Source organism: Oncorhynchus kisutch, linkage group LG13, assembly GCF_002021735.2.
Source record: "Oncorhynchus kisutch isolate 150728-3 linkage group LG13, Okis_V2, whole genome shotgun sequence".
NCBI classification, from domain to species: Eukaryota; Metazoa; Chordata; class Actinopteri; order Salmoniformes; family Salmonidae; genus Oncorhynchus; species Oncorhynchus kisutch.
Window position 1 is genome coordinate 75,365,516 of NC_034186.2, and position 27,603 is coordinate 75,393,118.

Below are 27,603 nucleotides of genomic sequence, written 5' to 3' on the forward strand. Positions count from 1 at the left end.
TCATTCATTCACATGAACCAAATATTTTATTACATAACTTTTTATTTTTTATCTGGCATTTCGGACTACTTCATTCTATAAAAGAACAAAACACTGACACTAGCAGACATTGTTGAATATATAACTGAAATAACAACGTCTGTACGTCAGGCAGAAAAAGCACAGGTATATGAAAACCCAAACATATTTTATTGATGCAACTTTATGTCCATTGTGTTTCTCCCCTCCTTCTCACTTGGTCTTGGTAGAGAAGATGTAGGACTCCAGTAGAAAGACAGTCTCATCTACCTGGTTCTCTGTAGAGTCCAACCTTGAGGGAGAAAAGGAACAAGTAAAAGAAAGAGGTAATAAAGCTACAGTAATGTAGCAGTATTAGTAATAACAAGTATGTAGTAGTACTTGTTGATGTGATGTCGTAGGCCTCTAGCTGTTGTCTATAGATATATATAGTATGGGTGTCGTAGCAGTAGCATCCTGACTGGTTGCATCACCGCCTGGTATGGCAACTGCTAGTGCGTACGGCCCAGTACATCACTGGGGCCAAGCTTCCTGCCATCCAGGACCTCTACACCAGGCAGTGTCAGAGGAAGGCCCTAAAAATTGTGAAAGACCCCAGGCACCCCAGTCATAGACTGTTCTCTCTGCTACCGCATGGCAAGCAGTACCGGAGCGCCAAGTATAGGACCAAAAGGTTTCTCAACAGCTTTTACTTCCAAGCCATAAGATTCCTGAACAGGTAATCAAATGGCTACCCCGGAATATATGCATTGTTCCACCTCCCCCCAACCCCTCTTTTATGCTGCTGCTACTCTCTGTTTATCAATAATGCATAGTCACTTTAACTATACATTCATGTACATACTACCTCAATTAGCCCGACTAACCGGTGCCTGTATATAGCCTCTCTACTGTTATTTGTTACTCTTTTTGCTGTTGTTTAAACAGTGGGGCAAAAAAGTATTTAGTCAGCCACCAATTGTGCAAGTTCTCCCACTTAAAAAGATGAGAGAGGCCTGTAATTTTCATCATAGGTACACTTCAACTGTGACAGACAAAATGAAAAAAGAAAATCCAGAAATCACATTGTAGGATTTTTTATGAATTCATTTGCAAATTATGGTGGAAAATAAGTATTTGGTCAATAACAAAAGTTTCTCAATACTTTGTTGTATACCCTTTGTTGGCAATGACAGAGGTCAAACATTTTCTGTAAGTCTTCACAAGGTTTTCACACACTGTTGCTGGTATTTTGGCCCATTCCCCCATGCAGATCTCCTCTAGAGCAGTGATGTTTTGGGGCTGTTGCTGGGCAACACGGACTTTCAACTCCCTCCAAAGATTTTCTATGGGGTTGAGATCTGGAGACTGGCTAGGCCACTCCAGGACCTTGAAATGCTTCTTACGAAGCCACTCCTTCGTTACCCGGGCGGTGTGTTTGGGATCATTGTCATGCTGAAAGACCCAGCCACGTTTCATCTTCAATGCCCTTGCTGATGGAAGGAGGTTTTCACTCAAAATCTCACGATACATGGCCCCATTCATTCTTTCCTTTACACGGATCAGTCGTCCTGGTCCCTTTGCAGAAAAACAGCCCCAAAGCATGATGTTTCTACCCCCATGCTTCACAGTAGGTATGGTGTTCTTTGGATGCAATTCAGCATTCTTTGTCCTCCAAACACAACGAGTTGAGTTTTTACCAAAAAGTTATATTCTGGTTTCATCTGACCATATGACATCCTCCCAATCTTCTTCTGGATCATCCAAATGCTCTCTAGCAAACTTCAGACGGGCCTGGACATGTACTGGCTTAAGCAGGGGGACACGTCTGGTGCAGTGGTAATTAAGGTGCAGTGGTAATTAAGGTGCGGTAGTAATTAAGGTGCAGTGGTAATTAAGGTGCAGTGGTAATGCAGTATTTGTTGATGTGATGTCACAGGGCTTCTAGCCGCTGTCTCTATAGATCTATAGTATGGATGTAGTGGTAATTAGGATTTGAGTCCCTTTGAGTGTGTTACTGATGGTAGGCTTTGTTAATTTGGTCCCAGCTCTCTGCAGGTCATTCACTAGGTCCCCCCGTGTGGTTCTGGGATTTTTTTCTCACCGTTCTTGTGATCATTTTGACCCCATGGAGCCCCAGATCGAGGGAGATTATCAGTGGTCTTGTATGTCTTCCATTTCCTAATAATTGCTCCCACAGTTGATTTCTTCAAACCAAGCTGCTTACCTATTGCAGATTCAGTCTTCCCAGCCTGGTGCAGGTCTACAATTTTGTTTCTGGTGTCCTTTGACAGCTCTTTGGTCTTGGCCATAGTGGAGTTTGGAGTGTGACTATTTGAGGTTGTGGACAGGTGTCTTTTATACTGATAACAAGTTCAAACAGGTGCCATTAATACAGTAACGAGTGGAGGACAGAGGAGCCTCTTAAAGAAGAAGTTACAGGTCTGTGAGAGCCAGAAATCTTGCTTGTTTGTAGGTGACCAAATACTTATTTTCCACCATAATTTGCAAATAAATTCATAAATAATCCTACAATGTGATTTTCCGGAATTTTTTCTCTCATTTTGTCTGTCATAGTTGAAGTGTACCTATGATGAAAATTACAGGCCTCTCTCTTCTTTAAGTGGGAGAACTTGCACAATTGGTGGCTGACTAAATACTTTTTTGCCCCACTGTATTTCTTTACTTATCTATTGTTTACCTAAATATCGCACAGTTGGTAAGTAAGCATTTCACTGTAAGCTGTTGTATTCGGCGCACGTGACAAATAAACTTTGATTTAGTAGTAGTACTTATTGATGTGACTTCGTAGGTCTTCCAGTTGGAGGTCTCAACTTACTGTTGAGAGTTACAATAGTAGAATACACAAGTTGCAATTTTGACATTTGTTGTGCATCAGCAGTTTCTCTTGTTATGTCAGTCACTGACAGTCACTCCCTGACAGTCACTCCCCCATGTCAGCTAACATTTTCTAGATTGTTAGTCTTATCTAAACTAGCAGTAATCATCGAATTAAATCACTCACTCAGATAGCATATTAAAAACAGAAAACATGGCAAAATGTGTAGGATTGCAGGAAATGTACTCTAAAAAGTAAATGTATTGTCTCCTAGCTTAAGGCCCCTAAAAGGGTCGGCTCTGACTGCATGAGTGGGTATGGATGTGGTGCGCAGATCCGCGATGTTCATACTTTTGTGGCCCCCCCATCCCCATCCCTGATCTATAGTACGTGTGTATTAGTAGTAATGCAGTATTTGTTGATGTGATGTCACAGGGCTTCTAGCTGCTGTCTCTATAGATCTATAGTATGGATGTAGTGGTAATTAAGGTGCAGTAGTAATTAAGATGTAGTGGTAATTAAGGTGCAGAGGTAATGCAGTATTTGTTGATGTGATGTCACAGGGCTTCTAGCCACTGTCTCTATAGATCTATAGTATGGATGTAGTGGTAATTAAGGTGCAGTGGTAATTGAGATGTAGTGGTAATTAAGGTGCAGTAGTAATTAAGGTGCAGTAGTAATTAAGGTGCAGTAGTAATTAAGGTGCAGTAGTAATTAAGATGTAGTGGTAATTAAGGTGCAGTGGTAATGCAGTATTTGTTGATGTGATGTCACAGGGCTTCTAGCCACTGTCTCTATAGATCTATAGTATGGATGTAGTGGTAATTAAGGTGCAGTGGTAATTAAGGTGCAGTGGTAATTAAGGTGCAGTAGTAATTAAGATGTAGTGGTAATTAAGGTGCAGTGGTAATGCAGTATTTGTTGATGTGATGTCACAGGGCTTCTAGCTGCTGTCTCTATAGATCTATAGTATGGATGTAGTGGTAATTAAGGTGCAGTGGTAATTAAGGTGCAGTAGTAATTAAGATGTAGTGGTAATTAAGGTGCAGTGGTAATGCAGTATTTGTTGATGTGATGTCACAGGGCTTCTAGCTGCTGTCTCTATAGATCTATAGTATGGATGTAGTGGTAATTAAGGTGCAGTGGTAATGCAGTACTTGTTGATGTGATGTCGCAGGGCTTCTAGCTGCTGTCTCTCGGGGGCAGTGATCATCTCCTCCACCTCTGTCAGCTGTTCAGGCTCCGCGCCACTGGCCTGCAGCGATGCCAGGATCGCCTCGATTCGCTGGGACTTCTCCAGCAGACGCCTGTCAATCAAACACAGGAAGTCGTGTACATGTACCAAAATTGCTGAGGATTATATACACAAAAAGTCAGACTTGTTTCCATTGTGGTCCTCTATTGTCCTCTAAAAGTCAATATGCAGACCTAAAGAGACCTTAGCAGGAGACTTAGAGAATAAAACCAAATCTATCCATCCATCCATCCACGCAGGAATCAATCAATAAACTCACTTGTTCTCCTTGGTCTCGAAGAGGCGCCTCTCAATCAGATTAGCCACTGTCTGCAAGTAGTGATGGGGGAAAAATGGATACAGTTACATATCACAATATTGTTCTCCATCTTCTAAGCCAACAGATTTTCTGCACTTTTATTTCCATGACTGATCAAAACAAACGTTCTCATGCGCTCTCGTCTCTCTGCAGCAGACATATAGCGAGCAATATGTTTGGAACATCAAATCGCAATATCGCATTGCATATAGAAATGTGAGAATTGCAATACATATTGTATCAGCATCATGAGGTCCTCAGCAATTCCCAGCCCTATCTGCAAGTCAGACGTACACCATTAATTGTCAAGTCAGCGATGCACGAAGTAATGATGTCACAGAGGGCTTGTACAGAAACGCAGCCTGAAACCCCAAACAGCAAGCAATGCAGATGTAGAAGCAATATCAGGCGGGCTTCCGCAACAATGGAGTGTGAATTGCGACACTAAATGTCTCTGCTGTTGTGGTCCTGAAGCTCAAGTTGCAGCACCGTAAAGTACACATGCAGACATATACACTCACCGGCCAGGTTATTAGGTACACCACCACATTCACCAAAATATAGCGCTCCTACAGACTGAGTCACGTGACCGTGGCTTGCTATATAAAGCAGGCAGACAGGCATTGAGGAATTCAGTTACTACTGTTTGATTGAATGTTAGAATGGGCAAAGCCAGTGACCTAAGCGATTTTGAGAGTGATATGATCGGTGTCAGGCATGCCAGATCTCAGAAACGGCCGCTGGCCTGGGCTTTTCACACACAGCAGTGTCTACGGTTTCCCAGGAATGGACAAACAAAAAGCATCCAGTCAGCGGCAGTCCTGTGGGCGAAAACAGCTTGTTGATGAGAGGAGGAAGGAGATTAGCAAGAATCATGCAAACTAACAGACGGGCCACAAACAGGCAAATAACGACACAGTACAACAATGGTGTGCAGAACGGCATCTCGGAATGCACATCTCGTCGGTCCTTGTCACAGATGGGCTATTGCAGCAGACGACCACACAGGGTTCCACTCCTATCAGCCCAAAACAAGAAGAAGTGGCTCCAGTAGGCTCAAGATCACCAACAGTGAACAATTGATGAGTGGAAAAACCTTCAACGAATCCCGGTTCCTGTTGCGTCATGCTGATGGAAGAGTCAGGATTTGGCGTAAGCAGCATGTGTCCGTGGACCCATCCGGCCTGGTGTCAACGGTACAGGCTGGTGGTGGTGGTGTACCACTATCCAATCTGCAGCAACCGTGTGTTGCCAACGCATCAGCATGGACTAACATCCCAGTGGAACCTTTCCGACTTTTAGAGTCCATGCCGTGAAGAATTCAGGCTGTTCTGGAGGCAAAGGGGGGGTCCGACCTGGTACTAGATAAATGTACCTAATGAACTGAAAGTAGATTTGACTCGTTCTCCTTCTGTATTTCCTCTGTATTTAGACAGTTTAAAATGTAGATGTAAAGGTACAGTTGTAGAAGAGAGAACAGCAGAAAGAGGCTGGGGATTTAATGTGTCAATGTGGACAATATGTGTTCAGTAAACTGCAGCACTACCGCTGCGCCGCAGGTTTGCAAATATTTTGTCCCGAGTGCAACATCTTGCATCACGCTCATCTGTAATATCAGCGTTTCATCCTGCTGCTCATAGTATAGCTTAGTTTGAATGTGTACCTTGTAGCAGTGTTGTAGCAGTAGGCGGGCAGTAGGCAGCTGGTTGACAGTGTACAGGTAGAAGGTACGTGAAGGGGCGTGGTCAGGAGTCTTAGGGATTTCCTAGGGTGGAAAAATACAGGTGAGCATGATAATGTACAGTTTGTAAAGTGTGTGTGTGTATTTGTGTGTTACCTGTAGCTGTACCAGGTTCTCTGACAGCAGTGTGTACAGCATGTCTTTGGCCTCCTTGGCAGGGATCATAGCAAAGTCCTCCACCTGCTTCTGCTCCAGGTGACGTTTCCTTAGCAACAGACGGAAGATCCTAGCCGACCGTGAGCCAAACCTGACAATGGGAAAGGTTGAATGAGTGACACCCTACAAGTTATGTAGCCACCGTGGGCAGAGACATAAACACAGTAAATGGACACAGACCAACTCTGACAAACACAGACACACCGACCTCTCCTGTACCACAGACTCCAGTGTGGCTCTCGCCAGGTTGGCCAGGGCTCTTTGGAGATCTGAGTGGTCAGTCAAGAAATGACCACTTACAACTGTATCATGAAATACTGGAAATGACCTATTATACAATAGTGTGTGGTGTGTGGATGAGAAACTCAAACAGGTTTCATCAGGGTTGAAAAAGGATACTGACCACGTACATTCCTCCTCCACTGTCACCTGATTTCCCCACAAACTCCATCTGAGGAAGAGGGAGGGAGAAACATCAGTTTACCAGCCCCCTAGGCACTGATCCAAGGTCAGTTCTGCAATTGATCTCCCAATGGTTAAGGTTGGGATATGGGGAGGGGAATCTGCTCCTACCGGGTCATCCACCAGAAGGGAGAGGTACTGGTCCAGTATTGGTCTGCTGATGCTGTAGTTGGGCGGGAGGGAGCGGAAGATCTCATTGGCTGAGAGGGGCTGAGTGTAGGCGGCGGTCTGTGTGGTGGTAACCTCACTCATCCTCAACATAGTCCTCACTATCTCACTACTGGTCTGTGGGGGGGGGGGGAGAGAGCGGTCTTTTTCACTCAGGCCCCCCTTCCAGCATTGGGGAACATCCCGTATGACACATCTATTTCTATGGGCACAAGCACTGTTCATGATACAAACTGTTCACAGCCCTCTTGTTGGTGGAGAAAACATCTGGTAGGTTTAAAGCTTTCCTGCAATTCTACACTTTGTCTTGAAGTGCAGAGAAAATGTTGCCATTTTTTTTTTTTTTAACTAGGCCACGCCCTCCCTGCTAACCCCTCAGTTTGGGAATCACTGACTTAGACCACCCCCATTAAATCTCTCCTGGTCTACAAGCATACGGAGGTGGTCTGTAAGGGTCTGTGACACTGACCTGGTCCAGTTTGCTGGCCACAGCACTAATGATGGCCTGGTCTCTGAAGTGCTGATGGAACCTCTCAAAGTTCACCAGCCAGTAGATCCCCTCATCACCACATGACTGGAAAGAGAGGGGAGGGAGGAGATAGAAAGAGGCACAAGTCATTCAAAGCGGTTCCATTCCTTATTGAGAGGAGTAAAAGAAAAACGGAACAAGGTTCTCTGATTCTCTATAGCAGCCCATTATCTGAGTGTCAAGAGTAGAGGGTCTGACCTCTGAGTCCATCTTGGCTTTCTTCCCTCCTCTCTGCTCCTCACTATCATCACTGGAGCGTCTGCGCTTCCCACGACCTGCCACACAAACACAACAAGCGAGTGTATAGCAAATATTTACTGAATTACATATAGCAGGAGGTTTACATGTGGGTATGCACACAGGTGAAAAGGTACTATGTGTTATATGAGACAAAGTTTTTGCGGTACCTATGAGTGTGACATGGGGCAGCTTGTAGCAGTCGGGGTTGCTCTCTGCTGTTGGGGGGGCAGTGGAGGCGGGGGCGGCAGGGGTGCTGGGGGTCGCCGGGGTAGTGGAGGTGGCTGCAGTTCCCATCTCGGCCACCGGAGGACAGCGCTGCAGGAAGTGAGTCTCCACCAGCTTAGAGAAGGCTGAGACCACCTCACTGTACTCCATACTACGACCCTCTACAGAGAGAAAAATCATGAGGACAGAAGGAGAAGAAAATATAGAATAATCATACATCTTGTAATCGCTCTCTCACACACCCTCCATGTTATGAGTGAGTCGGTCAGCTACAGTCTTGACCGTGTTGCTCATGGTCATATGGCCTCGTTGTAGGACCTCCTCCACGATGAGTTCTCCTGTGTCTCCATACAGGGTCTTAGCTGTGTAGATGTACCGCGGGTACCGCAGAACCCTTAGAACCCGCTCACAGCTGGCCCGGTACTCCACTGGGCTCCCGGGGCCTCGCCGGCCCGACCCGAAATCACAAGCACCGTGCTGTACCAACACACACAGAGACTTCTTCACCTGCAGAAGAGACAGGGTCACCACCTAGGTTGAACAATATGTTTTATGTGTGTGTGTGTGTATGTGTTTGTTTGTGTAGTACCAGGTCCAGTGGTGTGTTGGTCTCATTGGCGATGGTCCTGAGGTTCTGTGCCCCTCCTCTGAGCAGGTGAGTGCCTATCCTCTCCACCACCTCTCCAAAGTGCTCCTGTAGCAGCAGGCCACACAGCCGCACCTCCTGGGCAGTCATATGCTGAGACAGGAGGATCCGGGGAACAGGTCAACAACACATTTTTGGACTGTTCATCGAAATATACGTATGCTGAGAAGTATAATGACACTAACAACCGGTAACCAAATCACGGCTTTTCAACAACGTTTACTAACAACTTTAATTTTAAAACGTAACTGCCATGCTCACAAACCTTTGCAAAACACCCTTTTCAGATCATGAAATGAGTTTCGGGAGAATCCTCGCAAAACAACTTCAGAATCCCAAACACATGTGATTGCCAGCGCCACAACACAACGAATTTCCGCACTCACAGGTAAGCTTATTTTCCCAAAGAGTTGCGCATTGCATGAAGGGATGTTGGCGGACCACCCTCTTTGGTATGCAGGAGGACCGACGTCACTGTTTGTGCTTATTCTGGGGAAGATGGCGGAAGCTGCGGCGGTTCCCCCGCATCGGTTCTTCTGTCATTGTTGTAAGGGAGAAGTAAGCCCCAAGCTCCCGGTAAGTCAGTCGTTTCACCGTGTCCCGATCAAGGCTGTTCAATGCAGGTGTTTTTATTTTCCGTCGGTTGACAACCGAATCGGAGTCCAGCAAATAGCAGTAGTTGTTTAACTAGCTAGCTGCTAACTGTAGACGGATAGCCAGTAGGGCCCTCGGCACTGGCTCTAACTAGCTAGCATATAATGTTGATGTTTGTTGTTGCTCGCTTTAACAATAGGGTTTGTCAACTAATTTCTTTAACAAAGACATTATGTACAGTAATTATTAAAGATTATACTGGCATGGTTGAATAACCGTACCTGTAGTTACTGAGTAGCTGGTGTTATTTGATGTGATGTTAACCTTATTCGAGGTGGGTTTTGTGTGCTTTTCCTGAATTCTTCGAGGAGGTAGCTATATGGAAATCTGATGGATATTTTAACCTAACTCGGCCAGTCTGGCTACTCCTTGGCCTACAAAAGCAGAGGGAATACGGGGGTTTCCTTGGCCTGGGGCGCGTTCAGCAGGACACAACGGTTTGGCACGTTCAGATAGAACATATTATGTAGAACAATAAATCATGTAGGCTCTATTTACGCATTCTATCTGCAACGTTCGTGAACGTTTGGCAACTGAATGTGGCACAGTTCAGTTTCACAATCAAACTGAAAGTAAAATGTAGAAAGACATTGCACAATATTTTGACTGCTTGACCCAAATTATTTAACTACATTAATCTGTATTGACTGCGTTCATTCTAGAAGAGACGTTATGACGCTTAACGTTTTGCATTTAGCTAGCCAGTCGTGTAGCTAGCTATCTGTTAGTTATTGACTCGCAGTCTCTGGCAGTCAGTGAGTCACTCAGTCTGCTTGTCTAAATCAACGTTAGCTAGGATACATTTGTGTATGTTAGGCTGGTCAGTGAGAGGCAGGCTGGTAATCCCGTTTATTCCCTTCCTGCCATTGAAGCTAAATCTGTGAGGAGTCTGAAGTAGGCCTAGACAGGGACATAAGGCCAGTTTTGAGATTTCCCTCTTATTGGGAAATATATGTGTGCCTATGGGTCAGATCAATCTAGTCCAGGGTTTCCCCAAACTCGGTCCTGCCCCCCCATCATCAAGATTGGGCTCCAGAGTGGCGCAGTGGTCTAAGGCACTGCATCTCAGTGCTAGAGGCGTCACGACAGACCCTGGTTCGATTCCCGGCTGTATTACAACCGGCCATGATTGGGAGTCCCATTGGGCCAGTGTAGTACGAGTTAGGGTTTGGCCAGGGTAGGTTGTCATTGTAAATAAGAATTTGTTTTTGTCTGACTTGCCTAGTTAAATAAAAGCTTTGATTATTGGAATCAGCTGTGAAGCTCTCAGGCAAGAAACTAAACTTGTACTGGGGTTGGGGGTGAATTTGGGAAACTCTGATCTAGCCTGCCACAGGCTAACCCTGCCTGCTGGTCTCACTGTCGCACTATCTGTGCTGCTGAGGCATGTTTCAGCCATGCCCACTGACTGCATATAAGCAGGCATAGTGTCTGTATGTTTTCACCAGATGACAATATTGCATACAGCAATACAGGGTTTGAACAATTTTGGAATGAGGTTCACTTCATGTTTTGTGGAATAAAAAACATGTCTGTGTCATAGGCCTAATCCCATTGTGAGTGAACTCGACACTGGTACCAGGGAAGAATACTTCTCGATGACAACTTCCACTTTACGTGTTTATGTTCCTGCCTAATGCTATGTTCAAATAGGCTATATCCTGACTCTGCCACTGATCTCTACTAGACATTTCCCCATTCTACAGACAGAAACCCCTGCATAGCTGCCTCAGCAGCCCTGTATAGAACACAGTGTGACTCGTGTACTCTCTGAGTTTGTGGTGTTGTGTGTTTTTGCAGGAGTACATCTGTCCCAGGTGTGAGTCTGGCTTTATAGAGGAGGTAACAGAAGATTCCAGGTGAGAATATATTGTTTCTTATGTCTGTAGCTTTAATGAATCTACCAGACATAGGCTAGGCAGAGTGAATGGAAGGTGGTGGAGAATGACTGTGTATAGATGTTGGATGTTACTAATGCTGTGTTCTGCCTCCTGTGTGCTGTTTCCCTCAGTCTGCTAGAGGGTGGCACTAACGGGACAGATGACACGGCCACACAGTTTGCAGAGGTATGATATGCACTGTGGCCTGGAGGGTACAGGGGGGGAGGGATGCAAATGTCTACTGTGATCTCATCTGTACTAAATGTATTATCCCATCTTTCTTTCACATGCTTTCTCTATCTCTGTCTCCCTTCCACTGTCCCTCTCTCCATTCCCCCTCCTCCCACCCTCTGTTTTCACCCTCGCCCCTCATTTCTCTCTCAGCAGCTGTGGCACCTGTTGTTTGTAGAGAGGCCTTTCACAGTGGATGGTGACAGTCCAGACTCAGAGCCCCGGGTCCCTGGTGGAGGGGTTGGGGTAGGATCGGGGGGATTAGGTCTGGGGGGGCTGGGAGGGCTAGGAGGCCTGGGAGGAGGTCCTATCGGAGGGTCAGTCCCTGCTGGGCTAGGAGGACCCCTGGGGGGTCCTCTGGGAGGGGGGGAACACTGGGGGCCTGGTCGCCCCCCTCGCCTGCACAGTCAGCGGAGGTACCGCTCCAGAGGGAGCAGCAGACCTGACCGCTCACCTGCCGTAGAGGGGTGAGACTCCTCTCCTTACGATGCCATGTTGATATTCATATGGCTGTTTTAATCAGTCAGGATTTGCAGGTTCTAAATGTAGTCTCTTTTTTTTAGTTTTCAGTGTTCTGCTGATTCCTGACGGATGTGTGTGCCTTCTCTCTCTGTAGGATAGTACAACAGTTTCTGGCTGGTCTATTTGCCAACTCTGGAGTTCCTGGCTCGCCTCCCCTCTCTTGGTAAGAACCTTCTTACTGACATGTAAGCAGTGGTTATACATAATGTAAGTCCATAGTTTGACTTACACACTTTCTCTTGTGGATTCCTTACAAATAGTGAGGTGGATCAACATGAATATTTGAAGATTCCCTGACTTGTTATGGGTGTGCCTCAGCCAGCACCCCTGGGACCCTGTCATTTAAACCCAAACTAAATCACAACCCATAGTGTTGCTGTTCATCATGTGTGAAACAGGATATTTCCTGAATGTTTCATCTTTAACTGTAATTGACCTCCTCTCTCTGTGTGTTAGGACGGGGATGCTACACTCTAACCCAGGGGACTATGCTTGGGGACAGGGGGGACTGGACGCAGTCATCACACAGGTACGCACGCACAAACCCCATTCACTTGATTTGGTATGGATGGCCACTAACCAACTATTACTTCATACTACGTAGTATGCTATATGGATGTTGGTAGACTCAGAATGCTAATGAAGGTTTAGCAGTTCTCTTGGTAATTTCTCTCTATCTTTTCCAGGATGTTTCTGATGGTTTTACTCTTTTGTTGTATCATGCTAGGTTAGCACACAGTTTACAGCACAAAGGTGAATTGCAAAGCTGTTCTTATAGTTACATCACAATCACAATGGTTGCTGCAGGATCTTCTCTGTCTACCTGTGTGTAGTTGTTAGGTCAGTTTGAGAACACGGGCCCTCCTCCTGCAGAGAAAGAGAAGATCTCCTCCATACCTACAGTCAACGTGTCTCAGGATCAAGCAGGTCAGTCCTTTACCTCCTCTCCAGTTTCTCCATAGTGCCTATACACTACCAGTCAAAAGTTTGGACACGCTTATTCATTTAAGGGTTTTTCTTTATTTTCACTATTTTCTATATTGTAGGAAAATAGTGACAACATCAAAACTATGAAATAACACTTTATTGGTTGTAACCAAAAAAGTGTTAAACAAATCAAAATATATTTTAAGTCTTAGATTCTTCAAAGTAGCCACCCTTTGCCTTCACAGCTTTGCACACTCTTGGCACACTCAACCAGCTTTACCTGGAATGCTTTTCCAACAATCTTGAGGAGTTCCCATATATACTGAACACTTGTTGGCTGATTTTCCTTCACTCTGCAGTCCAACTCATCCCAAACCATCTCAATTGGGTTGAGGTCAGGTGATTGTGCTCCCGAGTGGCGCAACGGTCTAAGGCACTGCATCTCAGTGCAAGAGGCGTCACTACAGTCCCTGGTTCGAATCCAGGCTGAATCACATCCGGCCGTGATTGGGATTCCCATAGGGCGGTGAACAATTGAATCACATCCGGCCGTGATTGGGATTCCCATAGGGCGGTGAACAATTGGCCCTGCGTCGGCCATCATTGTAAAATAACAATTTGTTCTTAACTGACTTGCCTTCTTGGTCAAATAGCCCTTCCACAGCCTGGAGGTGTGTTGGGTCATTGTCCTGTTGAAAAACAAATAATAGTACCACTAAGCCCAAACCAGATGGGATGGCGTATCGCTGCAGAATGCTGTGGTAGCCATGCTGGTTAAGTGTGCTTTGAATTCTAAATTAATCACAGACGGTGTCACCAGCAAAGCCTCCTCCTCCATGCTTCACGGCGGGAACCACACATGCTGAGATCATCCGTTCACCTACTCTTCGTCTCACAAAGACACAGGGGTTGGAACCAAAAATCTAATTTGTCCATTGCTCGTGTTTCTTGGCCCAAGCAAGTCTCTTCTTCTTATTAGTGTCCTTTAGGAGTGGTTTCTTTTGCAGCAATTCAACCATGAAGACCTGATTCACGCATTCTCTTCTGAACAGTTGATGTCTGTTACTTGAACTCTCTGAAGCATTTATTTGGGCTGCAATCTGAGGTGCAGTTAACTCTAATGAATTTATCCTCTGCAGCAGGTAACTCTGGGTCTTCCTTTCCCATCAAATGACATTTTATTGGTCACATACACATGGTGTTAGCAGATGTTATTGTGAGCGTAGTGAAATGCTTGTGCTTCTAGTTCCGACAGCAATATCTAACATGTAATCTAACAATTCCACAACAACTACCTAATATACACAAATCTAAGTAAAGGAATGGAATAAGAATATATACATATAAATATATGAATGAGCAACGACAGAGCGGCATAGGCTAGATGCAATAGATGGTATAAAATACAGTACATACATATGAGATGAGTGATGCAAGATATGTAAACATTATTAAAGTGGCATTATGGCAGTCCTCATCAGAGCCAGTTTCATCACAGCGCTTGATGGTTTTTACAACTGCACTTGAAGAAACTTTCAAAGTTCTTAAAATGTTTCCCGGATTGACTGAACTTCATGCCTTAAAGTAATGATGGACTGTCGTTTCTCTTTGCTTATTTGAGCTGTTTTTTCTATAATATGGACTTGGTCTTTTACCAAATAGGACTATCTTCTGTATACCAGCCCTACCTTGTCACAACACAACTGATTGGCTCAAACGCATTAAGAAGGAAATAAATTCCACAAATTAACTTTTAACCTCTTGAATCTATGGGGGCGCTATTTCATTATTGGATAAAAAAACGTGCCCGTTTTAAGCGCAATATTTTGTCACGAAAAGATGCTCGACTATGCATATAATTGGCAGCTTTGGAAAGAAAACACTCTGACGTTTACAGAACTGCAAAGATATTATCTGTGAGTGCCACAGAACTCATGCTACAGGCAAAACCAAGATGAAACTTCAAACAGGAAATGAGCAGAATTTCTGAGGCTCTGTTTTCCATTGTCTCCTTATATGGCTGTGAATGTGCCAATGAACGAGCTTAAGCTTTGTGCCGTTTGTCCAAGGTGTCTGCAGCATTGTGACGTATTTGTAGGCATATCATTGGAAGATTGGCCATAAGAGACTACATTTACCAGGGGTCCGCCCAGTGTCCTTTGTCTAAATTGGTGCGTAATCTTCAGCCGCATGCATTTTCTCCTGGGATTCAGAGGGGAAAGCACACTTCCACGAACGATATATCATCGAAGAGATATGTGAAAAACACCTTGAGGATTGATTCTAAACAACGTTTGCCATGTTTCAGTCGATATTATGGAGTTAATTTGGCAAAAAGTTCGCCGTTTTGATGACTGAATTTCCGTTTTTTTTGGGTAGCCAAACGTGACGCACCAAACGGAGCGATTTCTCCTAAACAAATAATATTTTTGGAAAAACTGAACATTTGCTATCTAACAGTCTCCTCATTGAAAACATCTGAAGTTATTCAAAGGTAAATGATTTTATTTGAATGGTTTTCTGGTTTTTGTGAAAATGTTGCCTGCTGAATTGCTAACGCTAAATGCTACGCTAGCTATGAATAGCTATGAATACTGTTACACAAATGCTTGTTTTCCTATGGTTGAGAAGCATATTTTGAAAATCTGAGATGACAGTGTTGTTAACAAAAGGCTAAGCTTGAGAGCTAGCATATTTATTTCATTTCATTTGCGATTTTCATGAATAGTTAACGTTGCGTTATGGTAATGGGCTTGAGGCTGTAGTCACGATCCCAGATCCGGGATGGCTCGACGCAAGAAGTTCAAGGCACACCTGTTAATTGAAATGCATTCCAGGTGACTACCTCATGAAGCTGGTTGAGAGAATGCCAAGAGTGTGCAAAGCTGTCATCAAGACAAAGGGTAGCTACTTTGAAGAATCTCAATATATTTTGATTTGTTTAACACTTTTTTGGTTACTACATGATTCCATATGTGTTATTTCATAGTTTTGATGTCTTCACTGTTATTCTACAATGTAGACAATTGTAAAGATAAAGAAACTCTTGAATGAGTAGGTGTCAACTTTTGACTGGTACTGTAAATAAGCTAGTATAGCTGTGCTGCTGACTCATTGGGGTAAATGAGGACTCCTCTCTCTCTCTGTAGCTGCTGTCGCCAGTCCTCCCTGTCGTTGTCTTTCTCACACATCTGTCCCACTCTCTCTCTTCCTCTCTGTCTGTCTCTGTCCCCCAAGGCCCACATAGCTGTTGTCTCACTCTCTCCCTCTGTCTGTCTCTCTGTCCCCCCTGGCCCAGGGCCCACATAGCTGTTGTCTCTCTCTGTCCCCCCTGGACCAGGGCCCACATAGCTGTTGTCTCACTGTCTCTTGTCATTAAGAGTGCTACTTATTACTCTTAAATCATCTCAACGAGCCACTCAGGAATTTGGCTTCAGTTATTTTAATGTCTGATAGTCCATCATTGTAAATAAGAATTTGTTCTTAACTGACTTGCCTAGTTCAGTAAAGGTTCAATAAAAACATCTAATGTAGCCCCAGCTTCATCATCCCTTCAGTCTTCCCATCTCTCCCTCTCCTCCCCTGTTCTCTGTATACTGTAATATGGAGTATTTCTCCTGCGTGTAAGATAGTTATGTATGATCATTTATAACAGGAATGTCATACTAGATAGTAAAAAGGTGTGTGTGTGTCTCCAGACTGCAGTATGGAGTGTCCGGTGTGCAAGGAGGACTTTGCAGTTGGAGAGCCCGTCAGACAGCTACCCTGCAACCACTTCTTCCACTCAGACTGTATAGTACCCTGGCTGGAAATGGTGAGGAGGGCGGGGGAATATTTAGTAGGAGGAATGTTTTGAAGACATTTGTAACTGATTTTCTCCTCTCTCTCTTTCTGCAGCATGATACGTGTCCTGTGTGTAGGAAGGGGTTGAATGGAGAAGACAGCAACACCCAGAACCCCCCAGAATCCCCCTCTCTAAACACGGACCCCCGCACACAGGAGAGATGGTCCTTCTGAAATACACCTCCCCCTCATCCCTCCATCGCACCTCTCCTCTGACCTCCTTTTAATCTCCTTCATTCCACTTTTTTGACCCTCATCCCTCCCTCTTCTCTATGAACTACTGCACACAGGAGATAAGGACTTTCTGAAGGATAGACCTCCTCCATCTCTGCCTCATTCCTCCGTGTCATTCCTTCATCTCACTCCTCTCTGAATCATCTCTTCATCTACAGTCATCTCAGTATGGCTGTTCCTGTCTCAATGGCCCTGGAACCATGTACACACACACGATTCGGTAGAACGCCACACACACACACACACAAAATTAGGTAGACCCCCACGTCATGATCCATTAGCTGTCCTCTGCCTCATCATGACCAAGCACTTGCCTTTACCTCGCTTCAAACATCAACCACATCTTGCTTTTTCTACTCTTTTCGCCATCCTTCTGAAAAGCACTGCTGTAAAACAATGTTGTCTCTCCCTACCTCTCTACTCCTGGGATGCATCTCAATAGTCTAGAGTGGCTTCCTCTCCTCATCATCTGCACTGAACATGGTGGATGCTCACCAGGAATTTGGTTTTGCCTTTCTAGCTGTCACATCAGTGCAGAAAGGAGACATCATTTTGACTATTGAGACGGGGCCCTCCACAATCTGTCTTTCGCTGTCATTCTGGTGTATATATTACAAACAGATTGCATCGCTCTGTCATTTTATTCCTCGGTTGATGACTTGTCTTTTGTTTCACATTTCTACCACTATTTTTTTAATGTAAATACTTTGTCCAACATCTTCTGGTTTGAGAAGAGAACAACCAAGCATATTGAGAATGGAGACAAATGTGAATCCCTGGGTATTAGTCTGTGTATATTATTATATATATAACATGTATGATGTATTAATAATTCCAAAAATATTAAAAACCATTAACATTGATTTTTATCAGGTCTGTCTGTCCATTAAAACGTCCTGATACTTGTGTGACGACGTTACAGAGAAATCATTTATTCAAAAGGCAAATGGTTTAAACGGCATTAATAGATTCGGAACATGATCTCTTTTCTAAACCAGATTTCAGTTTAGAAACGGTTGTTAGCAGTGTAATGGTCAGACCGTCTCAAACAGCAGCAGTGTCTGATCATAGTAGTTAGTGTACCTGGTCCTGGTTTGATCACATGCTATATTCACACATTCCAGAGCTTCTCCCAGCATGATAAAGATCAGTGCAGATAGTCACAGCATACATAGGAACACGCAACATATTTGGCTGTATTGGCTAAACCACACACACATTTCAAGCTCTGATCCCAGAAATGCCAGAGCCCCCGATGCTGCAGGTTATCTATTAGATATGCTGTTCTGAGGAGGCAGCACATTGGGCTTCGGATGGTGGTGGGAGTTGAGTATGTAGTGGTGGAAATGTAGCAGACCTGGTAGTGGGGACTGTGACAATGCTTTGGCCCTGGCAGTAAAGGTGTGTGTTCCATTCCAGTGCGGTCAGAGTGTGTTCCAAGCGAGTGTGAGCAGGGAGTGAGCTGGAGCACTGGAGGAGATGAAACCCACAGCAGGATCATACACCTCAAACTGGACCTCTGACGACAACCTGCAACACACACACAGTCTCACATCAAGGTAACACACATGCAAACACACACAAAGTGTTAACACACACACTTTCACCCACCTGTTGAGGATGGTAAGCACCACTGACCCGTCTGGCCTGATGAAGGCAGAGCTTTCCAGTTTTGTTTCCTGACTGAAGGACACACCCACTCTCTGAGACCCCTCCCACAGGAACTTACTGTGTAGCAGAGTTAATTGACTTGTTATATGTACTTCAAAACACATACAGATCAGTGATCACCAAGTAAGTTAGGAAAGAAGGGTTCATTTTATAAAGTATTGGTACAGGGTGTCAGACTTGCCCAGGTGGGACAGTACAGTACCTGAAGTAGGCCATGCTATAGAAGGTGGGACAGTACAGTACCTGAAGTGGGCCATGCTATAGAAGGTGGGACAGTACAGTACCTGAAGTGGGCCATGCTATAGAAGGTGGGACAGTACAGTACCTGAAGTGGGCCATGCTATAGAAGGTGGGACAGTACAGTACCTGAAGTAGGCCATGCTATAGAAGGTGGGACAGTACAGTACCTGAAGTGGGCCATGCTATAGAAGGTGGGACAGTACAGTACCTGAAGTGGGCCATGCTATAGAAGGTGGGACAGTACAGTACCTGAAGTGGGCCATGCTATAGAAGGTGGGACAGTACAGTACCTGAAGTGGGCCATGCTATAGAAGGTGGGACAGTACAGTACCTGAAGTGGGCCATGCTATAGAAGGTGGGAAAGTACAGTACCTGAAGTAGGCCATGCTATAGAAGGTGGGACAGTACAGTACCTGAAGTGGGCCATGCTATAGAAGGTGGGACAGTACAGTACCTGAAGTGGGCCATGCTATAGAAGGTGGGACAGTACAGTACCTGAAGTGGGCCATGCTATAGAAGGTGGGACAGTACAGTACCTGAAGTGGGCCATGCTATAGAAGGTGGGACAGTACAGTACCTGAAGTGGGCCATGCTATAGAAGGTGGGACAGTACAGTACCTGAAGTGGGCCATGCTATAGAAGGTGGGACAGTACAGTACCTGAAGTGGGCCATGCTATAGAAGGTGGGACAGTACAGTACCTGAAGTGGGCCATGCTATAGAAGGTGGGACAGTACAGTACCTGAAGTGGGCCATGCTATAGAAGGTGGGACAGTACAGTACCTGAAGTGGGCCATGCTATAGAAGGTGGGACAGTACAGTACCTGAAGTGGGCCATGCTATAGAAGGTGGGACAGTACAGTACCTGAAGTGGGCCATGCTATAGAAGGTGGGACAGTACAGTACCTGAAGTGGGCCATGCTATAGAAGGTGGGACAGTACAGTACCTGAAGTGGGCCATGCTATAGAAGGTGGGACAGTACAGTACCTGAAGTGGGCCATGCTATAGAAGGTGGGACAGTACAGTACCTGAAGTGGGCCATGCTATAGAAGGTGGGACAGTACAGTACCTGAAGTGGGCCATGCTATAGAAGGTGGGCTGTTTGTAGAAGATGTCTCGGCTGTGGTCAACGATGATGGGGCTGTCCACAAAGTTCTTCACCCAGTTGGGCCCTCCTCCTTGGTCCAGAGCCAGGTTCCAGTCTGTCCAGCCCACCACATAGTGGTTCAGGTCCTACAGCAGATGAGAGGAGAGGGAGAGTAGAGAGAGGAAGAAAGTGACTTATTCACTGTCTAGTTTGTGTTGTTGTGTTACCTGGCATTGCATCAGCATAAACAATCCTGTGATTCTCAGGAGAGTGACTGTCCCAATACAAAATGAATGGAGAGGGAACAGTTAGAGTCCTGTTTCAGTCCTGCAGAGTATTCAGAGAGAGAAAGGGAGGAAGAGCGGAGGATAAACCGAGAGCACCATTCTAGCTTGTTCCCTTGGGCAACATACAGTATGAATGTGTTTAACTCACGCTGCAGGACATGACACAGAACTGACTTCACAAGGGACGAACAAAGAGACAAAAACAGACAGCTCACAGACACACCTTCAGTTCATCAGTTGGCCCCTGTAACATTTCACCACCAGCACCTACGCTACTCACAAGATCATACACAGGAATCTGACAGAACATTGAGGTCACACTCAACTTCTTTTTGTCTGATGTCATGCTGACCTGTTCAATTACCTGCTACAGTAACACATTCACTTGTACACCTGTACGATGTCATTCTCACCCGTTAGCCATACGACTAAGAAAGAGTATTGACGATCCTCATTCTAGGTCATGTGTCTTACCTGTATGATGCTGTGTGCGTACTGCTCAGCTCTCTCCCAGCTGCCCAGCCGTACTCCTCTGTCTGAGGGGCTCCAGCCAGCGCAGGCCTCCGTTCCAAACAGGTAGTATTCTGGGTACAGGTGGTGGGTAGTGCCCAGGGAGAGCTCTGCCGGCACCAGGGTGTCCAGGTACCAGTGGACTCCAACACCATGGATATACCTGCCAGCACGCACATCACTGAGGACCTGGGGGGAGGAGGAGCATACTTCAATATTGTCCAAATGTACACTTTCAACATTTCACTATTTCTTTATGGACTTCTCCTCTTTTCCCATGTTGACTCTCTCTCTCTCTCTCTGTCCTTGACCCTACCTTACCCCATCATCTCTAATTCCTTTCCTCTCTCTCTCTGTCCTTGACCCTACCTTACCCCATCATCTCTAATTCCTTTCCTCTCTCTCTCTCTCTCTCTCTCTCTCTGTCCTTGACCCTACCTTACCCCATCATCTCTAATTCCTTTCCTCTCTCTCTCTCTCTCTCTGTCTCTTGACCCTACCTTACCCCTTCATCTCTAATTCCTTTCCTCTCTCTCTCTCTCTCTCTGTCCTTGACCCTACCTTACCCCTTCATCTCTAATTCCTTTCCTCTCTCTCTCTCTCTCTGTCCTTGACCCTACCTTACCCCATCATCTCTAATTCCTTTCCTCTCTCTCTCTCTCTCTCTCTCTCTCTGTCCTTGACCCTACCTTACCCCTTCATCTCTAATTCCTTTCCTCTCTCTCTCTCTGTCCTTGACCCTACCTTACCCCATCATCTCTAATTCCTTTCCTCTCTCTCTCTCTCTCTCTCTGTCCTTGACCCTACCTTACCCAATCATCTCTAATTCCTTTCCTCTCTCTCTCTCTGTCCTTGACCCTACCTTACCCCATCATCTCTAATTCCTTTCCTCTCTCTCTCTCTCTCTCTCTCTCTCTCTCTGTCCTTGACCCTACCTTACCCCATCATCTCTAATTCCTTTCCTCTCTCTCTCTCTCTCTCTGTCCTTGACCCTACCTTACCCAATCATCTCTAATTCCTTTCCTCTCTCTCTGTCCTTGACCCTACCTTACCCCATCATCTCTAATTCCTTTCCTCTCTCTCTCTCTCTCTCTCTGTCCTTGACCCTACCTTACCCCATCATCTCTAATTCCTTTCCTTTCCTCTCTCTCTCTCTCTGTCCTTGACCCTACCTTACCCCATCATCTCTAATTCCTTTCCTCTCTCTCTCTCTGTCCTTGACCCTACCTTACCCCATCATCTCTAATTCCTTTCCTCTCTCTCTCTGTCCTTGACCCTACCTTACCCCATCATCTCTAATTCCTTTCCTCTCTCTCTCTGTCCTTGACCCTACCTTACCCCATCATCTCTAATTCCTTTCCTCTCTCTCTCTGTCCTTGACCCTACCTTACCCCATCATCTCTAATTCCTTTCCTCTCTCTCTCTCTCTCTGTCCTTGACCCTACCTTACCCCTTCATCTCTAATTCCTTTCCCCTCTCTCTCTCTCTCTCTCTCTCTCTCTCTCTCTCTCTCTCTGTCCTTGACCCTACCTTACCCCTTCATCTCTAATTCCTTTCCCCTCTCTCTCTGTCCTTGACCCTACCTTACCCCTTCATCTCTAATTCCTTTCCTCTCTCTCTCTGTCCTTGACCCTACCTTACCCCATCATCTCTAATTCCTTTCCTCTCTCTCTCAAAGCCCCCCCTCGTCTTTCAGAGTCCCTCTCCCTCACCACTTTAGCCCAGTGTGGCAGTAGCAGTCTGTTGTCGTCCAGGATGAGGAGGTGTGTGTGGTGGTGTGTGGAGGTGTGCAGGGCGGGGCCAAGGTCCAGGCCCACCCAATCCCTCTGCTCCTCTGCTGTGAAGCCCAGAGCCTGGAAACTGGAGCAGAGAAAACAGATTACTGTTATAATATAATATATGCCATTTAGCAGACACTTTTATCCAAAGCGTACATAGATGCATCGATTTGAGGTATTTTGGTGGTTCCGGGAATCTCACCCACTACCCTGCGTTACAAGCTCCATACATTACCAACTGAGATAAAAGAACCTGTAACATGGACTTCCTCTATAACCAACTTCATTACCAGATTATTTATTTATTTATTTATTTTTATTATTTATTTACCTTTATTTAACCAGGTAGGCAAGTTGAGAACAAGTTCTCATTTACAATTGCGACCTGGCCAAGATAAAGCAAAGCAGTTCGACAGATAAAACGACACAGAGTTACACATGAAGTAAAAACAAACATACAGTCAATAATGCAGTATAAACAAGTCTATATACAATGTGAGCAAATGAGGTGAGAAGGGAGGTAAAGGCAAAAAAGGCCATGATGGCAAAGTAAATACAAAGATTGCAACTACTAACTAAATATCACTTTTTCCTGTTGTCAATTATGTACCTGCCTTAGATACACATGTAATATAAAGTGAGATGTGACCTGTAGTTGGTCATCTGTCCAGCAGAGGGCTCGTTGCCTGTGGTCACGGCCCAGAATGATAGGTTGTATTTGGCATACTCCTCCAGGAACCTGATGAAGTAGAATGAATACTCAGAGAGAGGTGGAAAAGTCCAACTCCTCTGTAAGGCTCCATGTGCCCAGTTCTTTGTGTGCATACTGTATGATACCTGACATAGTATTTAGCCCAGGTTAAGGTGTGTATACTGTATGATACCTGACATAGTATTTAGCCCAGGTTAAGGTGTGTATACTGTATGATACCTGACATAGTATTTAGCCCAGGTTAAGGTGTGTATACTGTATGATACCTGACATAGTATTTAGTCCAGGTTAAGGTGTGTATACTGTATGATACCTGACATAGTATTTAGCCCAGGTTAAGGTGTATATACTGTATGATACCTGACATAGTATTTAGTCCAGGTTAAGGTGTGTATACTGTATGATACCTGACATAGTATTTAGCCCAGTTCTTTGTGTGCATACTGTATGATACCTGACATAGTATTTAGCCCAGGTTAAGGTGTGTATACTGTATGATACCTGACATAGTATTTAGTCCAGGTTAAGGTGTGTATACTGTATGATACCTGACATAGTATTTAGCCCAGGTTAAGGTGTGTATACTGTATGATACCTGACATAGTATTTAGTCCAGGTTAAGATGTGTATACTGTATGATACCTGACATAGTATTTAGCCCAGTTCTTTGTGTGCATACTGTATGATACCTGACATAGTATTTAGCCCAGGTTAAGGTATGTATACTGTATGATACCTGACATAGTATTTAGCCCAGGTTAAGGTGTGTATACTGTATGATACCTGACATAGTATTTAGTCCAAGTTAAGGTGTGTATACTGTATGATACCTGACATAGTATTTAGCCCAGGTTAAGGTGTGTATACTGTATGATACCTGACATAGTATTTAGTCCAGGTTAAGGTGTGTATGCTGTATGATACCTGACATAGTATTTAGCCCAGTTCTTTGTGTGTATACTGTATGATACCTGACATAGTATTTAGTCCAGGTTAAGGTGTGTATACTGTATGATACCTGACATAGTATTTAGCCCAGTTCTTTGTGTGTATACTGTATGATACCTGACATAGTATTTAGCCCAGTTCTTTGTGTGTATACTGTATGATACCTGACATAGTATTTAGCCCAGGTTAAGGTGTGTATACTGTATGATACCTGACATAGTATTTAGCCCAGGTTAAGGTGTGTATACTGTATGATACCTGACATAGTATTTAGTCCAGGTTAAGGTGTGTATGCTGCATGATACCTGACATAGTATTTAGCCCAGTTCTTTGTGTGTATACTGTATGATACCTGACATAGTATTTAGTCCAGGTTAAGGTGTGTATACTGTATGATACCTGACATAGTATTTAGCCCAGGTTAAGGTGTGTATACTGTATGATACCTGACATAGTATTTAGTCCAGGTTAAGGTGTGTATGCTGTATGATACCTGACATAGTATTTAGCCCAGTTCTTTGTGTGTATACTGTATGATACCTGACATAGTATTTAGCCCAGTTCTTTGTGTGTATACTGTATGATACCTGACATAGTATTTAGCCCAGGTTAAGGTGTGTATACTGTATGATACCTGACATAGTATTTAGCCCAGTTCTTTGTGTGTATACTGTATGATACCTGAGATAGTATTTAGCCCAGGTTAAGGTGTGTATACTGTATGATACCTGACATAGTATTTAGTCCAGGTTAAGGTGTGTATACTGTATGATACCTGACATAGTATTTAGCCCAGGTCTTGTGCTCCTTGCCCCCAGGCTGGCCCTTCAGAGAGCCCTTGCCAGTGAGAGCACTGTTGGTCTTCAACCATGCGGGGGCGCTCCAGGCACTGGCCAGCAGAGACAGGGGGCGGGGCGACAGGGCCTGGGCTCGCTGCAGCAGGGGGATCTGGAATTGGACCAACAACAGGAAGTGGTGTTGTGAGTACATACATCCCTATTCCTCCATGACTGCATGGCCATGCACGACTCCAACTCCATCATCAAGTTTGCTGACAGTGGTAGGCGTGTTCCCCGGCTACCGTCTGACATTCGAAGACATTACAGGTGCATCAAAGTCAAGACAGAGAGACAAAAACCTGCTTCTAATACCAGGCCATCAGACTGTTGTAGACAGCTAGTGATGGCTGTTCAAGGTGATGCACACTCACTGACACTGCATACTGTCCCATGTTATAGAGACATTGAACCACTAGTCACTTCCTGTTTCACACTGTGTATTTCAATACTGTATCCCCGACATAGATGAATTATTCTGCAGCATAGAAGGTCCCCAAGAACACAGTGGCCTCCATCGTTCTTAAATGAAAGACGTTTGGAACCACCAAGACTCTTCCTAGAGCTGGCCCCCCGGCCAAACACCACTTCACAATAACAGCACTTACAGTTGACCGGAGCAGCTGTAGCAGGGCAGAAATGTGACAAGCTGACTTGTTGGAAAGGTGGCATCCTATGATGGTGCCACATTAAAAGTTACTGAACTCTTCAGTATGGGCCATTCTACAGCCAATGTTTGTCTATGGAAATTGCATGGCTGTGTGCTCGATTTTATACACCTGTCAGCAATAGGTGTGGCTGAAATAGCCAAATCCACTCATTTGAAGTGGTGTCCACATACTTCTGGCCATGTAGTGTACCACTGCTGTAAATACCATTCTTGTTTAGCTTGTGGAAATCCCCTTGGTGTACATACTGTATGGGTTTCATTTTGATACTGATACAGTGCTATTTAGCTTGTTCATTGGATTCAGACGTTCTTGATTTCTTGCCTTTTTTCTTTTAATTGTTTGACATCTGACTGCAGTGTTTGGAGCTTAGTAACATGAGCATTTCGCTGCACCACTATAACACCTGTTAAACTGTTTACGTGACCAATAAACTTTAATCTGATACGTTTACGATCTAACAAGTCAAAGGAGAGAAAGAGCTGAAAAGAGAGAAACAGAGAGACTATCTAAGCCACCTTCATGTTCGTGTCCTCTGGTGATAAGGTAAAGTTATCCAGGTTGTAGTCGCCAGGTGAGTCAGCGTAGGTGTACAGATGGGTTGAGAAGTCACAGCTGGCAATGGGCACCCGCACCACACTGTACCCAATACCTGGGACGCAAAGCAACAGCAGTATACACACTTAACTCAGCCTTTATGTGGCCAGGTTTGTCCCATTGACATGAAATGTCTTACTCAAATAAAATAGGCATGACTATTCTAGTAATTATGATTATAATCATTAGTGACACCCTGACCTCTCACCCTGAGCAGAGAAGTACTGTCGTAGTAGCTGGTCCTGTGTTCTGGGGGACAGAGACAGGATGTTGATGGCAGCTGAGTCTGTCATGGCTCCTCCAAACCCTCTGATCCTCTGGTACTTCTGGTAGGGAACCACAGTCAGCCTGAGAACTTGGAGAGAGGGGGGTGGTCAGTACAGGTCCTGAAGGGTAACAGTGTGTGCAGGCTTTTGTCTTTTTTGTTTCCCACCCTTGGGCTAGTGGGGGTTGTTGTTTTCAGCCCAGGCTATTCTCACCTGCTCCAGTGCTGTTCTTCTGTACCTGTCCCTGTCCTCTCTGCAGCCTGCTGCCAGCCTTACTGCTGGTGAAGGACAGGAACTGACCCAGTGCAGGCAGTGTGTCCGACCCAATACTGTCACAGTGGGTGGAGTTACACTCACACACCACTGAGCCATGGCCAAAGTTACGGGCCACACACTCATCACTGCCTGGGGAAGACACACAGGGTTATAGAGGGTTGTTTATAAGGGAAATGAGGAGAAGGGAAGCTATGGGTCTTGGGTCATCAGTGTCAATAAATGACATGCCTGACAGTGGTAAACATGCTGATTTAAACAATGCAGTTCAGAAACATGTGTCATAAAGCTTTATGTATGTGTTATGTAGTTATAAACATGGTCATGGCTAGTTCCACATTTAATTCGACTGGTTAGTTAGTTCCCATGTGAAAGTGGCCATACATAACATACTGTACCTCTGGATCGTGTTGCTACTGCAATGAACAAAGCGAGAGGGATGAGTGCTGTTGACAATGGCATTCTATCTGTAGAGAGAACAGAGAATAACAACAGCATGCTGACAGGTGCTGTAAGCTAATAGCCCCTGGTCATGACTCAGTTCCATTACATTATACATACGGAGTAACGTTAGGCTCCTTTAGTCCATGAACTAGTGTCATTTTAATCCGCAACTGTAACATTCACTGTCACCAGTGCGCATCAGAGGTTCGTTCTTACCTAGTTTTTATCAGGATCTTTGACATAAAGTGCACGTCAAGTATTGAGTCGCATGTCCAACTGATCGATTTTCTCTGCTATATCCGGATTGTCCAAAATTGTATAGACCTCGATAGTCATATGACAAGCGCACTATGGTACGTCACTTCAATGTAAATTGTAGTTTACCGCTAGAGGTCGCCAGTGACAAATACAAGGTTGGGAACACAGCCCACCATAGTAG

General features: G+C 44.9%; 3 protein-coding genes across 8 annotated transcripts; 1 reads left to right on the forward strand and 2 right to left on the reverse strand.

The window, feature by feature from the left end:
* Nucleotides 1-13: 13 nt before the first annotated feature.
* On the reverse strand, nt 14-8,972 carry polr3c (polymerase (RNA) III (DNA directed) polypeptide C). 3 transcript variants are annotated; one of them, XM_031787383.1, is made up of 14 exons: nt 8,822-8,972; nt 8,500-8,649; nt 8,153-8,417; nt 7,853-8,071; nt 7,644-7,720; nt 7,386-7,490; nt 6,860-7,033; nt 6,686-6,737; nt 6,495-6,555; nt 6,227-6,377; nt 6,053-6,154; nt 4,351-4,400; nt 3,994-4,143; nt 14-310 (listed from the first exon to the last, which is right to left on the reverse strand). In XM_031787383.1, the coding sequence occupies exons 2-14, from the start codon at nt 8,644-8,646 to the stop codon at nt 232-234; spliced, it is 1,632 nt and encodes a 543-aa protein (XP_031643243.1). In that variant the 5' UTR covers nt 8,647-8,649; nt 8,822-8,972; the 3' UTR covers nt 14-231. The 3 variants fall into 3 exon arrangements, with proteins under 3 accessions (XP_031643243.1, XP_031643245.1, XP_031643246.1); XM_031787385.1 differs by having other exon boundaries at nt 8,153-8,387; nt 8,822-8,951; XM_031787386.1 differs by lacking the exon at nt 6,860-7,033 and having other exon boundaries at nt 8,822-8,951.
* Nucleotides 8,973-8,984: 12 nt separating this feature from the next.
* Nucleotides 8,985-17,710, forward strand: LOC109882339 (E3 ubiquitin-protein ligase RNF115-like). 2 transcript variants are annotated; one of them, XM_031787390.1, is made up of 9 exons: nt 8,985-9,132; nt 11,011-11,069; nt 11,222-11,276; nt 11,478-11,788; nt 11,938-12,006; nt 12,300-12,372; nt 12,677-12,770; nt 16,469-16,584; nt 16,668-17,710. In XM_031787390.1, exons 1-9 carry the CDS (start codon nt 8,986-8,988, stop codon nt 16,785-16,787), a joined length of 1,044 nt encoding a protein of 347 aa, XP_031643250.1. In that variant the 5' UTR covers nt 8,985; the 3' UTR covers nt 16,788-17,710. The 2 variants fall into 2 exon arrangements, with proteins under 2 accessions (XP_031643250.1, XP_031643249.1); XM_031787389.1 differs by having other exon boundaries at nt 9,001-9,132; nt 11,475-11,788.
* A 45-nt stretch (nt 17,711-17,755) lies between these two features.
* On the reverse strand, nt 17,756-27,603 carry gba1 (glucosylceramidase beta 1). Of its 3 annotated transcripts, none has more exons than XM_031787387.1 (12): nt 27,381-27,581; nt 27,119-27,183; nt 26,661-26,852; nt 26,390-26,536; nt 26,103-26,236; nt 24,856-25,028; nt 23,070-23,159; nt 22,355-22,502; nt 20,607-20,831; nt 19,828-19,991; nt 18,459-18,575; nt 17,756-18,377 (listed from the first exon to the last, which is right to left on the reverse strand). In XM_031787387.1, exons 1-12 carry the CDS (start codon nt 27,404-27,406, stop codon nt 18,272-18,274), a joined length of 1,587 nt encoding a protein of 528 aa, XP_031643247.1. In that variant the 5' UTR covers nt 27,407-27,581; the 3' UTR covers nt 17,756-18,271. The 3 variants fall into 3 exon arrangements, 2 of the variants coding, with proteins under 2 accessions (XP_031643247.1, XP_031643248.1); XM_031787388.1 differs by having other exon boundaries at nt 27,119-27,187; nt 27,381-27,577; XR_004202529.1 differs by lacking the exon at nt 17,756-18,377 and having other exon boundaries at nt 18,470-18,575; nt 18,762-19,991; nt 27,381-27,603.